This window comes from Mirounga angustirostris, unplaced genomic scaffold (genome assembly GCF_029215605.1).
Source record: "Mirounga angustirostris isolate CCGP_5_RB_7025 unplaced genomic scaffold, mMirAng1.0.hap1 SCAF_7, whole genome shotgun sequence".
Taxonomy (NCBI): domain Eukaryota; kingdom Metazoa; phylum Chordata; class Mammalia; order Carnivora; family Phocidae; genus Mirounga; species Mirounga angustirostris.
In genome coordinates this window covers 8,098,009-8,115,937 of record NW_026991715.1, presented here as the reverse complement: position 1 = coordinate 8,115,937, position 17,929 = coordinate 8,098,009, and the positions used below count along the sequence as shown (strand labels likewise).

Here is a 17,929-nt window from a genome sequence, read left to right as displayed (position 1 = left end):
GATGCGAAATCACAGCTACAGCAAGTTGTGCAAGTCATGTGTTTCCCCATAAGACTGGGCTCTCCTGGCCGGCAGGGAGGGGCCTGAGTCATCAGACCCTGCCTGACCAAGGCCAACCCCAAAGCCCTTGGCCACACAGGCCTGAGGCAGAGCGAATGAGAAAATCCAAAAGGACAAGGTGTCCACCATCCAAGGAAGCCTGAGAACACGCAGCAGAGATGTTCCCGACAGACACATGCCTAGGAGGGGGTTTCCAGGTGGGACCTGGGGAGGGAAGGTCACTGTGCCAGGGGACAGCAGGCGTGGGAGGACTGTGACTCTAGGCAGTGGGAAGGCTGTGCTGGAGAGGAGGGGTTCCATCTGTGGATGGGCTTTGACAGCAAACTTGCTACAGGATGGAGAGGGATGCCTTGGATGCTGAGTCGGAAAAGGTGGGTGGAGTGCAGAGAGGCTATTTTAGGCAGGCCTGGGAGTGCAAAGGCCAGGAGGCTCCGGATGCAGGGCAGGTGAGGGCAGCAACCTGACTGAGCTCTGGGAGCGAGGGCCCACGTCTGGGTGGAGGAGGTTGTATTCAGAGGCTGCAATAGAGGGATGGGGAGGCAGTTGGAGGGGGCCAGGAACTTCAGGCAGAGAGCAGTTGGGGACGAAGGAACCTTGCATCTCTCTGTAAGGGTAAAAGTTGGTATTTGGGATAGTCCCTGCGGTGCATGTACCCTCCTCTAAAAGCGTCTGGAGTTTCCATCTCAGGCCTCCCCAAGCCGGTCCCGTTCCTGCACCCTGTCCTGCCCCAGGGCGCCCAGAGAGGGCGAGGCAGGTCTTTGCGCCCGAGGCTGACGGGTGGGACCCAGGCGCCCCACGGACTCTCTGGGTGGGGATGCTCAGGCGGGCGCCGCTCCTCCGAGGTTGCGCGCCGCCAGGGCGCGGGGCGCGCCCGATGGTGGCCGGCGGCGGGGCTCCCCCGGCCCGACCCGCGGGGCTACTCTGCCGCCGCCTCGGGGTGTCTCCGCTTCGCTGCGAGCCGGGAACCGCGGCGGCGGCGGCGGCGCGAGGAGGGGAGCGGGCGGCGGCGGCGGCGGCGGCGGCGGCCGCGCCAAGAAGCGCCGGGTCACCGCAGGCTGAGGCGCCCGCCGTCCCCGCCCTCCCCCTCGCTCGCCTTCTCCTCCCTCCCGCCTCCCTCGCTCGCTCGCTCCTTCCCTCTCCCCGCCTCCCCTCCGCGCTCCCCCGCCCTCCCCTCCGCGCCTCGCCTCCTCCGCCCCGCGCCCTGCGGTGCTGCAGCTGCGGGCGGCTCCAGCTGCCCCCAGATGTGGGCTGGGCGGCGCGCGGGGAACTTTCGCGCCGGCAGCGAGTGCGGGGCCCCGGCTGCGGTCCGGCTGCCATGGATCCGCCGGCGGGAGCCGCTCGCCGCCTGCTCTGCCCCGCGCTGCTGCTGCCGCCGCTGCTGCTGCTGCTGCCGCCGCTCCTGCTGCCGCCGCCGCCCGCGGACGCCCGGCTCGCCGCCGCCGCCGCCGCCCCCCCGGGTAGGTGCGGCCGGGCCCCCACGCCCCGCGACCCCGGGCGGCCGGGCCCCGCCGCGCGTGCCCCGCCGCCCCCTCCCAGGCGTCGTCCAGCCCGACTTGGGCAAACTCCGCGCGCCCCGCCCGGGGCCAAGTTGGCCAACTTCGGGGCCGGGTTGGTCGCGCAGGGGGCGCCCCGCGGCGCACCGGAGCGCCTCCGGCCGGGGGGAGCCTCGCAGCGTTCGCGGCTCCCGGGACGCGGAGCAAGGAGGTGGAGGGCCGGGAAAGCCCCGCGGCCGAGAGCGCAGCGCTAGCCCCAGCGGGTCCTGGGGAGCCAGGGCGAGGCGGCGCCGGGGCTCGCGTCCGGGGACGCTCGGGAGGAGCCGGGTGCTGAGCGCGCCGCCGAGGGCCCTGAGGACTGATGGGGCGCCCCGGAGGGAATCCCTGAGCATCCGAGGGACCCTGCTGCACCCTCCCTGCCCTCGGGCGCGCAGGGAGGGGGCCCGGCATCGGTCCAGCCGAGAGCTGGACACGGAGGACAGGCCGCGCGTGCCCGGGGGAGCCGAGTCCACGCCGCTCGGGAGGCGAGCCGCCCGGGCGCCGGGGCGGCGGGGGCAGCGGAGGGGTAGAGGCGAGGCGCACGGGTAAGGGGCCAACCGTCAATGGTTTCGGAGCAGCCCCACGTCCTGCCAAGGACGGTAGGTTCAAGGGGCGGGGGGCGGCTCTGCTGGGGCCGTCCCCATGGGAACTGTGAGGAGCTCGCGGAGCCCCAACCCGGAACGGGGCAGGGGGCAGAGCGCTGGGCTGGCAGGGTCCCAGAGGGGGACTGCTTGGGGGCGGCGGGGTTCCGGAGTGGTGGCCCGGTTAACGCCCCTTCCCAGTCGGAAGAAGGCCGGGGAGGTGCAGGCTCGTTTCTGGGGGTTGCCTGGCAGAATACCCTTCCCTTCTCAGTGGTGGTGGTGGTGGGGGTGGGGGTGGCCTGGGGGGCTGCGGGGCTTGGCGGCGGGGCTCTGGGGCTCCGAGGTCTTGGCGGGTCTAACGCCCCTTCCCGTTGCAGGCGGGCCCCTGGGGCACGGAGCGGAGCGCATCCTGGCGGTGCCGGTGCGCACTGACGCCCAGGGCCGCTTGGTGTCCCACGTGGTGTCGGCGGCGTCGGCCCAGGCGGGGGTTCGGGCCCGCAGGGCCGCCCCTATCCAGACCCCGGGCTTACCTGGAGACAACGAGGAGGACCCCGGCCGCCGCCTCTTCTACAATGTCACGGTCTTCGGCCGAGACCTGCACCTGCGGCTGCGGCCCAACGCCCGCCTCGTGGCGCCCGGCGCCACGGTGGAATGGCAAAGCGAGTCGGGCGCCACCCGCGTGGAGCCCCTGCTCGGGACCTGCCTCTACGTCGGAGACGTGGCGGGCCTGGCTGAAGCCTCCTCCGTGGCGCTCAGCAACTGCGACGGGCTGGTGAGTACTCACTTCTCTTGCTCCTTTCTGTCCACTGCCCTTGCCTGGGATTTGGACGCTGGCTGTCCGTGATTCCCAAGGCCTGCACGGAGGATCTCCTCTGCACCCCTGTGTGTAGGGAGCACCGGGCACCGAAGGAAGGGGTTGGCACGAAGACCAACCCCTTGATGGGTCCGAGAGGGGTGATTTATGCAGTGGGTCAGGGTCTCCGGAGTGCGGTCTCCCTTCCGCCTGCGGGGCACAGGTCTTCCTATTGTAACCAGCTGTGTGTCCATCTCCGCGAGTGTGTGCACGTGTGCACACGTGTTTTGGAATGTTGGCGTGTGCTCGTATCTGGGTACCCTGGGCGAATAGGTGAATGCCATTGTGTGTCTCGTGCATGTATGTATCTGTGGGTCTCCGCTCCTTCGGGTGTCCGGGTATCTGTTGAGTGTGTGTCCATGTGCATCTTAGCGTGTGTGATATGTGTGCGAGGGGACACGTCTGCTGGCAGTCCGTCTTCTTGTTTCTGTGAGTGCAGGTGGTGCCGGCACAGGGAGCAGGCAGGCAGTGGTGCTGAAATGCCCAGTTATCCCTCTGCCCCCTGGCTGACCGGGCACCACTGATTTTTATGCTGTGGTTTCCTGTTGAACTCCAGCTGGTAATTTGAAAAGTCGGTTTTCTCTCTCTATTTTGAGCCAAGGGGAGAGTTTGGAAATGCAGGCTCTGGTGCCCACGGGCAGCCTCTGAAGGACAAGGAGAGAGGCCGAGTTCCCTCCTGGGATTGCTTGGGCCACCCAGCGTGACTGGAGTCCTGGGACGTTTTCCTGTTTCAGGTGCCCGTGGGGACCACGGCTTGGCATGAGGGGGCCTCAGAAGAAGCCTGGATCGATGCTCGGGGAGGCGGCTGACTTTGGCGGTGCTCTCTGTCTGGCTGCCCCGGGGCCTGGCACGTGGCAGAAACCACGGCAGTTTTCTATTTTGGATTGGGGGTGCGGTGGTCAGGCTGGCCGTGGCTGGCCAGACATCGGAAGCCCGCCCACCGTGGGTTCTGCTCTAATTGTGGCTCAGGGCACTGCTGTGCTGAGCGAGCGGCTGCTCTCCCAGCCCTGCTGGCCCCCGAGCCCCCGGTCCTCAGGCTTTTCCTGCCGCTGCCTGCAATTACACCAGAGCCCCGCGACCGCTGGTGTTCTTTTTATGGAGACACAGGAAATGTCACTTGTTGCTTCGGAAAATCACGGCCTTTGGCTGGATTTAGTTAGAACCCGGGCGTGTTGCAAACGACTATAAATGTCCTTGGGGGAGTTGGGTTATCATGGTGCAGCCCTTTATATGTCTGTTGTCTCTGAGGCCGTCCGGGGCCTCAGAAGTGTATCTCATTTGATGCTGCAGGTGAATTTCCTAAATAAAACGAAATCGGTGCTGGGGACTCCAGGAGTTGGGGGAGCTGACTCGGATGCAGTCTGTAGGTGGGCCAGCTCCTGTGTACTGAGAAATTTCTCATGGAGAGCATTTCTGGGAGGCTTTGTCTCTGTCACTTGTAGATTCGTTTGTTTAGCCAGAACCTCCCAGTGCCGTCTGTCCCCTGTGCTGGTCGGAGGTGTGGCTGGCCCCGTGCCCACCTGGGGCTCGGGCCGCTGATGGGCTGTGGGGCGACTCTGGCCAGGGCTTTGACCGCGGGCTCCTGGGGGCTATTTGGAGGATGAGTTGGCAGCCGGCAAAGGCAGAGGTTGGCAATCTTAGCAGAGGGAAGAACATGTGCTCAGGTCCTAGGTATGCGTTAGCCGGGTCAGGACAGGCATGGTGAGATGTCACAAGGACTGGCCTCACATCTGCCCAGGGGCAAGGCAACTGGAAGGAAGATGGGCGTTGGAAGACAGGCTGGGGCTTGCCTGAGGGGCCTTGAATGCTGTCGAAAAATGGCCTGGAGATAATGGGGCATCGATATTAGTTCTTTACTGTTCCTCCCTCTTCCTTCCTTCCTTCTTCCTTCCTTCCATCTTTATTTCTCTTTCTTTCTTCCTTCCTTCCTTTCTTTCTTTCCCTTCCTTCCTTCCATCTTTCTTTTTCTTTCTTTCTCTTTCTTTCTTTCTTTCTTTCCCTTCCTTCCTCCCATCTTTCTTTCTTTCTTTCTTTCTTTCTTTCTTCCTTCCTTCCTTCCTTTTTCTTTCTTTCCTTCCTTCCTTCCTTCCTTCTTTCTTTCTTTCTTTCTTTCTTTCTTTCTTTCTTTCTTTCTTTCTTTCTTTCTTTCTCTTCCTTCCTTCCTTCCTTTTTTGTTTTGGTGTGTCTCTTCTCATTTTATACTAATTAATTCCTTAACCTTTTGAATCTCTCTGTGTATCACCAATAGGCCTGGGGTTCTATACATAACGCAAAGTCCTGGTCCCCACAGCTATCCTGCAGGGGAAGGATCCTCATCCCTGGTTTGCAGATGCTCAGATGAGGCTCTAGGAGGTTGAGTGACTTGCCCAAGACCACATAGCCCATGCTGTCAGGAATCTAGCCTGGTTCTCTCCAGCCTCTTGTGCCACAGGGCTCCCAAGTCGGGGCAGGTAGAAGGTACTGAGCGGGGCAATACCTGTGCACTCCTCCCAATAGGCCTTATGTGGATAAATGCATCTCATTCTTCTAGCAACCTAGGCTCTTAACCACCATGCCACACAGGCCCCCTGCCTCTGCAGCGTTTGCTCTTCCTTTGTAGATAGCAAAACACACCGAAGCAGGTATGTCAGGCTATGGTGTGCATGCAGATCCCCAGGGGTCTTGTTAAAATGCAAGTTCTGATTCAGCACATCTGGGGTGGGGCCTAAAGTTCATTCTTTCTTTCTTTCTTTCAGAGAGAGAGCATGAATGGGGGCAGGGAGGGGCAGAGGGAGAAAGAGAGAGACTCTTAAGCAGGCTCCACACCCAGTGCGGAGCCCAACTTGGGGCTTGATCTCAAGACCCTAAGATCATGACCTGAGCCAAAATCAAGAGTTGGATGCTTAACCGACAGAGCCACCCAGGAGCCCCAAGTTCTGCATTTCTAATAAGCTCCCTGGCCAATGCTCCTGGACCTCAGGCTGCCCTTTGAGAAGCAAGGCTCAACAGCCCCATTTCTGCAAGAGTTCTACACATTCCACCACAAGTTGCTCCTTGCAAATGGGTTTCAGTGGACAACCAGTGTGGGAGACTCTGTACCCTGCATTCAGCTTGGGAGATTCAGGGGGCCCATTGGGATCTCAGAAGTTCCGTAATAAAGACATGTCTGGTAATCTGAGTAATCCATCGTTTCCCACACAGATGGGACCATGGAACCCCTTCTTGGCAGAACATGTCTTCCTGGAAGATGTGTAGAGAAACCCATGGAGCAGGGTCCCAGCTGCTCATGCGCGCGCACTCTCTCTCAAAATAAATAAATAAAATCTTAAAAAAAGAGAAAGGAAGGTAGTAGTAGTTTTGTTTTCCGTGGACAGCAGTCTCCTAATCGAGGGGAAACTTATTATATTTGTCGGGATCCTTTCAGTTACAAGTTACGGGCTGCTTAAATTACTTTAAACAAAAAACCAGGATGTTATTAGTTCCGGTAATGGTAAGTCTTCAGGCATGGCTGAATCCAGGTGCTCCCACTAGGTCATTAGGACACTTTGCCATCTCCTGCCTCAGTCTTCCTATGTGTTGGTTTTGTTATCAGGTGCAGTCCTTCTGTGGTGAGTCTGGGGGCCCCAGCAGTGGCTGGCTGACATCTTTTTCTGAATAATTCCAGCTGAGACCTGGCTATCACTCTGGCCAGCCTGGGGCTGGTGCTTCTGTGAGGAGCAGGACATGGGATTTGCAGAGCCCCAGAAACAGAGAGCGGAAGAGGTGCTGTTCCCTCAGTTAATACGAGATGGGGATTCTGAGCCTGCCAAGATGTAGATTCTTCTGGAGTCAGGTAGAAGTGCAGACTCAAGAAATGCCACATGAAGACATGCTTCATAAGGCATGCTGTGCACTTTTTTCTCAGAGAGGCTGGTAAATGCAGAGTTTCCAGATTTTTTTTTTTACAGCCATTAGACAGAAGCTATTCATAATATTCACAAGGAAAGGTTAAGGTTTGTCTTTTCATCATGCCTGAGAAAACTAGGCTTAATGGAGGATTCTTGCATGTCACATTGCAGTTTCCTAGTACCTTCCAGGCCACATGATTGGTGTGCTAATTTCATATTATTTAAATATGCTCATTAAAAACCCAGTGAGGTGGTGCCTGGGTGGCTCAGGCGGTTAAACGTCTGCCTTTGGCTCAGGTCATGATCTCATGGGTCCTGGGATTGAGCCCCGCATCGGGCTCCCTGCTCAGCGGGGAGTCTGCTTCTCCCTCAACCTCTGTCCCCCCACTCATGCTCTCACTCTCTCTCTCTCTCTCACTGTCAAATAAATAAATAAAAGCTTATTTTTTTTATAACCCAATGAGAGCCTGTTGTAAGAACAGTATAATAATAATAACAGTAAGTCATAGTTGGCTACCCCTACTATGTGCCAGGCTCCCTGCTGAGTGCCTTATGCCTGCATCGCCTTGTTCAATCCTCACAACATCCTATGGCCTATGCCTGATATTGTCCCCATTCTACAGATGAATGAACTGAGGCTCCAAATGCTGAGAGCTTGCTTCAAGCTTTGCAGTCAGTATTTGAATGCATGTCTGCCTGATTCCAAGATCATGCTCACTACATTTTATTGTTTTTTTGTTTTTGGTTTTTGTTGCTGTTTTTTGCATGCCAACAAAAAAAATAAAAATGAAGAAATGCATTTCTTTAAAGTATTTCTTACCTTCCCTGTTTTGACTCCTGGAGACCTTCTGAGTCAGGGGTGTTGTCTGTTGTTTGTGGGAGCTGGGAGCAGGCCTGGTGGTTGAGTGGCTTGCTGACACACTGCTGACCTGCTCCAGCCTGCAGCTCCTGGCAGGTTGCCTGAGTCTTCACAGCTGGGTGATGGCAGTGGGGCCGAAGCACCCAGCTTCCCCTTGCCTCCCACCTCAGGGCAGCTCTGGGGACCTCTCTGGCCTGATAGGGCCTGACAGGGCCAGTGGGTGGAAGTCTTCATGGGCTGGGCAGTGGGAAGGGTCTGGCCTCTGAGCTCTGGTCCCATCCTGAGCTCTGACGGGGAGGGCAGTGTCCACCCTTCCCTGGGGGCTCAATGTGAGCCCCCATGATTCTGTGAGGCAGAGCCCCCATCGTGTGGCTGAGGTTCAGAGAGGCCCAAGGGCTTCTGCCTTGTGGGCTGGGGCTCCTCTGAGAGGCACCTACGCTATCCAGTCTTTTTTTTTTTAAATATTTTATTTATTTATTTATTTTAGAGAGAGAGAGAGAGCGAGCTTGAGCGGGGTTGGGGAGGGGCAGAGGGAGAGGGAGAGAGAGAATCCCAAGCAGACTCCACGCTGAGTGCAGAGCCTACACGGGGCTTGATCCCAGGATGCTGAGATCACGACCTGAGCCGAAATTAAGAGTCGGACGCTTAATTTAATTTAATTAAATTAACAGTCGGACCCAGGCGCCCCTGTTCAGTCTTTATAGACATTAAGAATCACTCAGGTTTACAGAGAGAAGTAATTTGCTGGCCAAGGGACTGAGAGGAGTTTCATTTTTCCTCACAAGACTCCTGCTTTCGAGGCCACACATTGGGCTCCAGCTGGCTCGGGTGCTGGAGTCGGGCAGGCAGGTGAGGCAGGCTCGGGCTGTGGGGCTGGGGGCGAGGGTGCCTAGGACTTGCAGCCATCTCTTGTGTCTTCTTTCCTCCCACCCTGTCTTGGCACTGCCTGGAGGGCAGCGAGAGGATCTCAGGAACACCAAAGAGGGGCTGTGGGACATTCCAAGTTCCCTGGGTCTTGGGGCTCCTCAGGTCAGAAGAGCGGAGGTTCCTGCTTGGCCCCTGCTGTTGGTAATCTTCACTGCTGCCCAGGGTAGTCTCAGCCTCCTCCACGGCTTATTACTTTTCTCGTTGTTTAAGACTCGTTCAGTTTAAGTGACAGAAAACTGGCTTACAGTGAATGAAATAAACAAGGGATGTCACGGGCCCAATTATCCTTGGGGTCCTGAGGAGTTCAGGCATGGCTGGATCCAGGGGTTCAGGGCTTGTTTCAGCACATGTTCTCTGCCTTTCAGCTCTGCCACTCTCTGTGTTGGTCTCAACATGGCCTTCCCCATGTGGGGGTCACTGGCAACTCCTGGCCTAACTTGCCTCCCATGGTAGCAATCAGAAATGGAGAGCACTCCTTTCTGGATGGTTCCTGCTGGCATCCTGGAGGGGGCTCTGATGGGCCCTGCTTAGATTATAGGCCCTTATTTATTTATTTATTTATTTATTATTTATTTATTTATTTATTTATTTATTTTAAAGATTTTATTTATTTATTTGACACAGAGAGACACAGCGAGAGAGGGAACACAAGCAGGGGGAGTGGGGGAGGGAGAAGCAGGCTTCCCACAGAGCAGGGAGCCCGACGCGGGGCTCGATCCCTTGACCCCGGGATCATGACCTGAGCCGAAGGCAGACGCTTAGCGACTGAGCCACCCAGGCGCCCCTATAGGCCCCTCTTTAAACCAATCGTTGTGATGTAGGCCTGGCCTGAGTCTCTTGCTCACCTTTGGGGTTGAAAGTGAGGGCCAGATCCCCAAACTCTGGAATGGATGGGTGTTTTATATAAAAGCAAGAGGAAGGTGAATGTGCTGGGCAGATGAAAACAGTTGACACCACACTCCACCTGGACTCCGGGTCCCCTTGTCCAGATCGCTTCCTGGGCTCCAGACCTGCCTGCGCAGCTGCCTCCAGGGCTCCCTCCCTAGGTGACCCCATGCTTCTGAAATGGAATACAGTCTCTACCCTCCTCCAGACTCCACCCTTTCTTGGGTGAGAATCCCAGGATCACCCCTCTCCTCCCTCTCCATGACCCATACATCTAGCCAGCCACCATCCTAGACATCTCTGGACTTTATCCCCGTTCCCATCTCTTCACCATGCATGACCCCAGGCCCTGTCTTCTGCATCTGTGATCCTCAGCTGCTGCTAATTGATCTCTCCAGCAACTCTTTCTCCACCCAGCAGCCACACTGATGTTCATAAACCATATATTAAATCATGTCACTCCTTTGCTTAATATCTCTCGTTGATTCTTATTGCCCTTAAAAAAAACCCAAATCCAAAAAAACATCCAAACCCACTCGCCTGGCATTCAAGGTCACCTATGACCCCGCCCAATGGCCTCCAGTTTCGTCTGTCACTGTGTCCCCCTCATGCCTGTGCCCCATCACACTGAGCTTTTAGTCCCCCCAACACAGGATGCCCCCAGCTCAGAGTCTTTGCATAGGCTGTGCCCTGGCCTGGACCACTCTTACCCCTTCCTCTTTACCTGGCTCACTCTGTAGGTCTCAGCTAAATGGCATTTCATTCAGGAAGCCATCCTAAGCATTCTTATGCCAGGTTGCACCCTGGGCTTCTTGGTAACTTGTACCATGGGTAACATGTACCCATCTATGTCCGCAGGGCCCAGCTCTGGCTGGGCAGAGCTCAGCGGGAGCTGTGAAATGAGAGTTCCCAGGAAGTGGGGGCCAAAAGCCTATATAGGAAAAGGTTGGGGACTTGCCCCCGAGACCCTGTGTCCCCCAGTGCCCAGGGCTGGCCTGTCTCTTCTCATCTGCTCTCTTGCCAATCCCAGAATGCTCACACTCACTGGGGAAGGCTCCCTTGGAGAATGGCTGAAAGCTTTGCCTCCTTACCCATAGGAAAGTACTTGTGCACAACATGGGTTTTATAGTTTTCCTGCCCCTACTTTGGGGTTCATGAAACTTGAGTTCAAAACCCTGGTCTAAATCAAACCAAGTAGGGGAGGGAAGACCTCCTCTCCCCCGGTCCTGTATGGGGAAGGGTTGGGTGGGGGTGAGGAGACATTGGGCTGGGCTCTTGCAACCCTGGGCAAATCCTCCCACCATTGGCCTCATTTTGTCAAAGTGGAAACTGGGAGCTGGAGTTAACCGTTTCTGGGTTAACTTCCAGGCAGCTCCAGGTGCCTTAGGGGCCAGATGGGGAGCAGGCACAAGTGAGGGGACAGGGTTGGAGGAGGGAGAGGTGGGGACCCCGGCGAGCCCACGCCCCACCTCCCTTGAGAGATTGTTGCCCGCCAGGGAGTGTGGGCCCCTTGCTGCTGAACCCCCCATTGTTTCTTCAGAGGAACTGTATATCTGAGTGTGTTGATATCATTTGGGCAAACAAGTCCAGTGTGAATTCCCCGTGTGGGCCCTGAGGTCCCCTGACGGGGCCTCCAGAGGCAAGTGTGGAAGTGTTGGGAGGCGGGCTGGCAGCAGGACCATTCGATGCGCCAGGGCTCCCTGCCGGCAGGGGCTGGGAAACTTGCTAAAACCCACCATGACTTCATCACCACCACCCCGTGCCCCCTTCCAGGACGTCCACAACCTTCTGGCTGGCCTCCCCACCACTTCTCACTGGGACTGATTTGGTGGAGGGCAGGAACTTTCTAGGGGCTCTTCCCTGCCTGGGCGGGGTAGCGACGTGCACTGACCTGTGGCTGCCATGATGGAGGCTGACTTGTCAGAGGTTTGTGCTCAAGGGGGCAGAGTACCAGCCTGTGACCCTGCCCCACCACCCCATTTGCCTTGGGGTGGGCCCTCAGAATGGTGTAGGTGCATCAGTGGTCTGAAACACAGACTCATCTGTCTTCCACCTAGAGTCGTTGAAATCACAGCCAGCCAGTAGGTGGTTGCCAGGGGCTGGGGGTGGGGGTGGGGGGGAAGAGGGGAATGGGGCGTTATTGTTCATGGTTACAGAGTTTCAGTTTTACAAGAAAACAAGAGTTCTGGTGATGGTTGCATAACGTTAGGAATGCATTTAATAGCACTGAACGACACTGAAAGTGGTTAAGATGGTAATTTTTACGTTACGTGGATTTTACCACATAAAAAGGCATCTGAGGACTCATGGGATTCGGTAGGTAGTTCAGGGGTGGAGTGATGCCCCTTGAACCCCATTCGTCCAGTTTTCCTCCCCTGTGGGACTCTGTTCCCTGGGAGACCAGTGGTTGTGGCTGTCCCCACACCCCTCACACCCCTGATGGGAAAGCGAAGCTATTTTTTGAAGGTTCCCGCCACGGTCTTGAGCTTCACTCTGATTGGCTGGGGTTAGGTCACGGGACTTTTCCATAGCCAATCACTGTGGCCCAGGAATGCCGTGCGCTGATTGGCTCTGGCCTGAGTCCCATGCTCCAGGGGTGGCCTGGAATAATGGAGGGAGAGCGCGGCGAGCCTGGACCACCCGGGAAGGCCGAGTCGCGGCTCACCGCCTGCCGCACTCCTCTGCCGACTGAGGGACCCGCTGCCCTCGCTGCCCATCAAGAAAAGGAGGTCAGAGAATCAGTGTGTACACCCGCTCCCTCTGCTGCCGCATGACCCAGTCCTGCAGTCCTCCTGTGAACTAGCCATTGTGGTGCTCCTTCCACAGATGGGGAAACTGAGGCTCGGTGAGTTACTGGATCTGTGGGCTCTCCTGGGGTGGGGTCGCCTCCTTGCACGGAATCCTCTAGGGAAGGGCGGAGTGGAGCCCAGCTCGGCCCCTCATGAAGGGCCAGCACAGTCGGTCACCGATCTCTGAGCCTGAGCCCAGGGAGGCCAGCTCTTCCCAAGCCGTCCCTTGTCACCTTGCCACCGCCTACCCTGACTCCACTGCGTGGTCGTGTGCATTTCCGGCACTGGCTGTGGAGTGTAACGTGCCGCCCATTCCCGTGTTGGCAGGCTTCAGGCTCTTTCTGCCCCGTGGCCGGCCGTGGCTGCCTGTCCCCTTGTGCCCCTAGCACTTGGTGAGTGTGGAGTGCTGCCAGGGGTCAGCTGGGAGGTGGGGAAGGCCAGATCCTCACCTAGGTCCGCTGTGAGGACCAAGAGTGCCACAGCCACGGTGAGCAGTCATGGGGGGGCTCATCTGCCCTGAGCCACAGGGACACCCCCTCACCCCTTCCCGTGACCCGGTGTGCCCATCGAGCATCCAGGCTGGCTTTGCAGTGTGGTGGCCTGAGCTGTGGCCCGGGCCTCCCCACTCTGGTCTCTGAGATCCATAGGGGCAAATGCATGTGGGGCCCTTCCCGGGACCCTCGGTCCTGTCCTAGCAGGCAGACACATCCTTCATTATCCTCATTGCCCTCCCCTGCTTGGGCAGCCTGGGGGAACGTGTGCATGTTTGTGCGCCTTTGCACGGGAATGTTTGTGTATGTAGAATGGTGAGCTTGTGTGTGCATGTGCATGCATATCTGTGTGAGTGTGACATGAATGTGTACCTGCATGTGAATGTGTGTCTGTGCCTGTGAGTTTATGCATTGGAGTGTGCATGTGTGTCTGTAGGTGTACATGTCTGCCTATTTGAGTGAGGAGTGTGAGTGTGTATACATGGTCGTGTGTGTTCTTGGCAGGGGCTTCCTGCAGGGGAGGGGACTGAACGGGGGCAGAGGTACCGAGGGGAGAGGAAGACCCTAGCCATCTAAGTCTTGGCACCACCTTGGGCCCCTCCTCTCCCACTGGCAGGCACTCTGGACTGGGAGGGCCCAGGTAGGAGCCTCTTGTTCTGCTGCTTATGTTTCATATTAAATGTCAACTGTCCACCGGGTCTGCGGTGCTGCCATTAATATGGAGAAGTTATTACAGAGCCTGGAGCTGGCTCCTCGGGCTCATCCATGAATTTCAATTACCTTGCACGTCTACTCTAGGCCTGTGGAGTGGGGCACACAGTTTCTGCTTGGAGGCAGAGGGAACTCCACATCCAGAACCCAAGCCCAGGCAGTGCGGAGGGGCTAGGCAGGCCCTGCGCTGCCCCACCTTGCCCTGCAGGTTCCACACGAGCACGGACTCGGTGTGGACTGGAGGCTGCTTTGTCACAGCCCTGCATAGCTGGGCAGCCTGGACGAGGACTGAAATGCACTAAACCTCTTTTCCTTGGCTTGCAAAGTGGGGGGAGGAACCTACCCACACTTGCTGGGCATTGGAAGGGTGGGTGCACAGCAACAAGTACTCAGCCCAGGCCTAGGGTTTGGGAGATGTTGGCCATTTATGCATTTCATCAGATCTAAGGTACCATCAGTTACAGGGCACACCAAGTAAGAGCAGACACTCTCAATTAAACCGCACCACGGCCCCTGAACTACAATCCTAAGAGGCGTAGGCACCAGCCGCCCTGCCCCTAGTTGCTCCAGACAGTGGGCCATTCCTCCCTTCTCACTTGCTTGGCTTACTTAGCGTGTGACTGCCTTCCTCACTTCTGGGTGTCTTCCTCTCTTGGGTCAACCATGGAGTTGTAGTCCTTCCTCCAAGGACATTCCTCGCTGATGCCAAAGCTACCCACTCCGTTGTCTCTGTGCCTTTGTGCACACACCGTAACTTTTTTTTTTTTTTAAAGATTTTATTTATTTACTCGAGAGAGAGAGACAGCGAGAGAGGGAACACAAGCAGGGGGAGTGGAGGAGGGAGAAGCAGGCTTCCCGCCGAGCAGGGAGCCCGATGCGGGGCTCGATCCCAGGACCCTGGGATCATGACCTGAGCCGAAGGCAGACGCTTAACAACTGAGCCACCCAGGCGCCCCCACACCATAATTTTTTTGCCATCATGGTGTGACATCTCGAAGACATTTTGGGTGGCAAGCCTCTCAACACAGGAAGTGCTGACCCCACACGCAATTCAAGTAAGGGATGGCACATGAGCGACACGCCATGGCCGGGTTGGTGCGTGCCAGGCAATGCCAGCCACCACATGGTTTTTTAGCTGCGGGTGGTGATAAGACCCAGTGATTTCATCCTGACTTCACAGGTGGTAAATGTGAAAAATGTGTGTCTAGAGTCCTGGACGTGCAGTTTTTTTTTTATTGTTGTTGTTACTATGTTACAAGTGATTTCAAGGCCATGTCTGAGAGCTGACATGTAATTCTTGTGCTGAGAATTAGAGCAGCAACAGAGACTGGGCTGTTCACATCAGAGGGACCAGCCCTTGCTGGCTCTGTAAGCAGCATATTCAAGGATTCATCTCTGAGCCTGGATATTTCTCCTTAGAAAGCAGGGATTTGGGACCACGTGGCAAATAAGGTGTATTTCTGTTTCATGCAAGAACCAGGTTCGGTTCTTGGCTCGGTCTCCCCACTTGGCTGGCCTGTGACCCTCAGTTTCCCCAGATTTGTCTAAGTGGCCAGTCTGTTTGCGACAGAGCTTCTGGAGGTAGGAGAAAAAGTGGCTCAAGTGCTGTGAATATGAATATATATGTGTTCTTAATGGATTATGCCATCTCCCGTCAGTTGCAAAGGAAATGTCGGGTTAACTGCTATCACAGATCAGTTCTATGCTTCTGTCATTCTGTTCTTCTACCAGTACTAAACTGTGTTTCTCACTAGAGCCTTAAAGCTGTGATATCTAAAGAATTAGCTGCTTTATAGTTACAGGGGATGCTATCGACTGCTTGAATTGTGGCTGGTCCGAAGTGAGAGGTGCCCGAGTGTAAAATACTCAGTATTCAAAGACTTAGTACAAAAAAAAAAAAGAATCTAAATTATCTCATTGATAATCTAAAAGTATCGAGTATAGGTTGAAATGATAATATTTTTGGGTATGCTGGATAAAGTAAGATATATTGCTGAAACTAATTTCACCTTTTCTTTTTTTTTCAACGTGGCTCCATGTGAAGTTCTCATCACATTTCTGTTGGGCAGTGCTGCTTTGAGACATCTGGCTGGATACTTCCCTTTTTGCTGTTATTCTTTTGCAAAATTTTCTTGGCTGGTCACCGCTGTTTATTTCTTTCAATTGAATTTTAGAATTGTTTTGTCAGGTTAAAAACATCTCTTGCGGATTTGATTGACAGTAAATGAAACTTAGAAACCAATTAAAGGTGGAATTGACATAATTTACAGTATTTACCAGGAACACGGTGTATTTTTCAATTGATTTAATTCTGCTTTGCTGTTGCTCAGTAAAGTATTATACATTTTTTATACGGGTCACCCATTGTTTTAAATCAGGGTCATTTCAAGGATTTTTTCCCCCCTTTTTGTTATTGTTTATGGAATCATTTCCATCTATCGTTGGTATACAGGAAGGCTATTGATTTTTATATAATTATCTTTTATCAAGCTGCTTGATTGAACTCATTAATTCTAATATATCTTTGTGGATTCCCCTGGGGTTTCTAGGTATACAGTTGTACTGTCTGTAAACGATGATAATTTCGGAGGCTCATTTCCAATCTGCATCATCTAGAACCTTCAGAGTAATGTTAAGTAACAGCAGCAGCTTTGTGCATCCGAGTCTGCGCCTGGCTCTAATGGGAACGCCCCTGGCATTTCTCTGCTTAATAAAATATAATGCTTGCTCGTGGACTAAGATGGATTTTGTGGGAAGGCAATATCCTCTGAATTCTAGTTTTCTAAGGTCCTATTTTTATCAGCAAAGGAGCTGAAATCTAGATAAAATGTGTCTAACACCTCCCATACCACCGCCCCCCCATCCCCCATCCCCCGGAGGCCTTATACAATTCCCAGGGGCTGTGTTTCCCGAAGACCTGGGACTCGGGGCTGCTGATGGGTCCCCTGAGTTGCCTGCTTGTTGGCCTTGAAATGTAAGCCAGCCCCGGTTACAGTCATCAGGCCCCCCCGACAGGAAGCGTCTGGGGAATGCTGCTGAGGAAGGAGGCTGAACTGCCCAGCCGAGCAGGTGGCTTCCAGAAGAGCTGGAACCAGTTCTTAGAAAGCCCACGTCGGGGAGAATTGCCACCTTGACACCCTGGGCTCTCCTTCTCTCAGCGGTGTCTTTCCCAACCTTCAGTTTTTCCTGAGTCTTACGGAAGACTTTACCACCTTGTGCAGTGGTTAGCTCCTGCCCACACGCCCCCTCTCCCACCCGGGGGCCCCACTGGTACCTTTATTCCCACATGCTTCTAGAAGGTCTTTTCTCAAAGACTGTCGTTCCCTGTAGAGGAAATCTGTGGCCCGTTGTGTAGAGAATAAAATCGTTTTCCATCATGTTATCTCTGTCTGGCCACAGATGGGCATGGGATTTGGGCAGCTTTGAACAACGCCTGTGTTGAGGCCCCAGCCTGAGAGACTCTGATTTATCGGATGTGGGTAGGACTTGGGGGTCTGTGTTTTTCAAGAGCTACACATGAGAGTCTTATGCACAGCCAGTGGGCACCCACTGACCTAGAGGCAGAGGTCGGACAGAACCAGCTTCGGGGCTGACTCCCCACTTGGCTGGCCTGTGACCCTCAGTTTCCCCAGTGGCCTCACCACCTGCCTGGGAGGGCTCGTGTCTTTGAGGGAGTGAAGGGGAATAAGCTGGTTGGCCTTGGAGGTTTGGGATCGAAACTCGTTGGGAGGGTTGGGGTGGAAGGACATGATGTCCAAGAGGGACAGCCAGGCCTCCAGGTGGCCTGGGACCACGGAAGCTGCCGCTGTGGTGTCAGCTCCTGACCCTTTCTGCCCTCCGGTCTCTCACGTGGAAATACAGAGCGTGGCAGACAGAGGGAAGGCTGAGGCTGACCGTCCACGCAGTGGGTGGGTAGAACTCACTTGGTACTGGGTAGTGATCCTGCAGGCCCTGTGGGCAGAGTGGGGACAGGGGTGCTGTCTGCCCTGGCGCCCCTCATTGCCCCCCCAGCCAGATTCCGGGCCCTATGAAGCTCCCAACCCCTCGCCTCCATTCCGCCCTCAGCTCCCCAGCTCCGCTGGCTGACCCCGGGCCACTGGTGTGAGCTCACTAGGCTCGAGCTGAGGTCTGGGGCTCCCGGGCATTTGGGTGTGTCCTAGCCCAGAGTGGCTGGTTTGAGACCTGCATGCAGAGTGAGGACAGGTCCCAGGCCAGGGCTCAGCTCAGCTGACAGAGGGAAGGCCTGTTTCCTGAGCAGCCCCCAGGGAGTAGAGCAGAGTCCTGGCTCAGAGGCCAGAAGCCCTTCCATCCCTTTCTTTCCTGGGCATGCCTTCCTTCTCTTGTCTCTCTTCCCTCTCTCCCCACCCTGCCATGC

At 55.8% G+C, this 17,929-nt stretch overlaps 1 protein-coding gene across 7 annotated transcripts in view; it reads left to right on the top strand.

Moving 5' to 3' along the window:
- The first annotated feature begins 220 nt into the window (after positions 1 to 220).
- ADAMTS2 (ADAM metallopeptidase with thrombospondin type 1 motif 2) overlaps positions 221 to 17,929 on the top strand; it is a 224,063-nt gene continuing 206,354 nt past the window's right edge. For 3 of the 7 annotated variants that reach the window (XM_064595755.1, XM_064595753.1, XM_064595752.1), the window contains exons 1-2: positions 1,239 to 1,517; positions 2,551 to 2,945. In XM_064595755.1, coding sequence (XP_064451825.1) covers positions 1,376 to 1,517; positions 2,551 to 2,945 — 537 coding nt within the window. In that variant the 5' untranslated portion in view covers positions 1,239 to 1,375. Of the gene's footprint in view, positions 258 to 1,236; positions 1,518 to 2,550; positions 2,946 to 17,929 lie in introns of those variants that run through there. The other 4 variants (XM_064595756.1, XM_064595757.1, XM_064595754.1 and 1 more) reach the window with 3 other exon arrangements.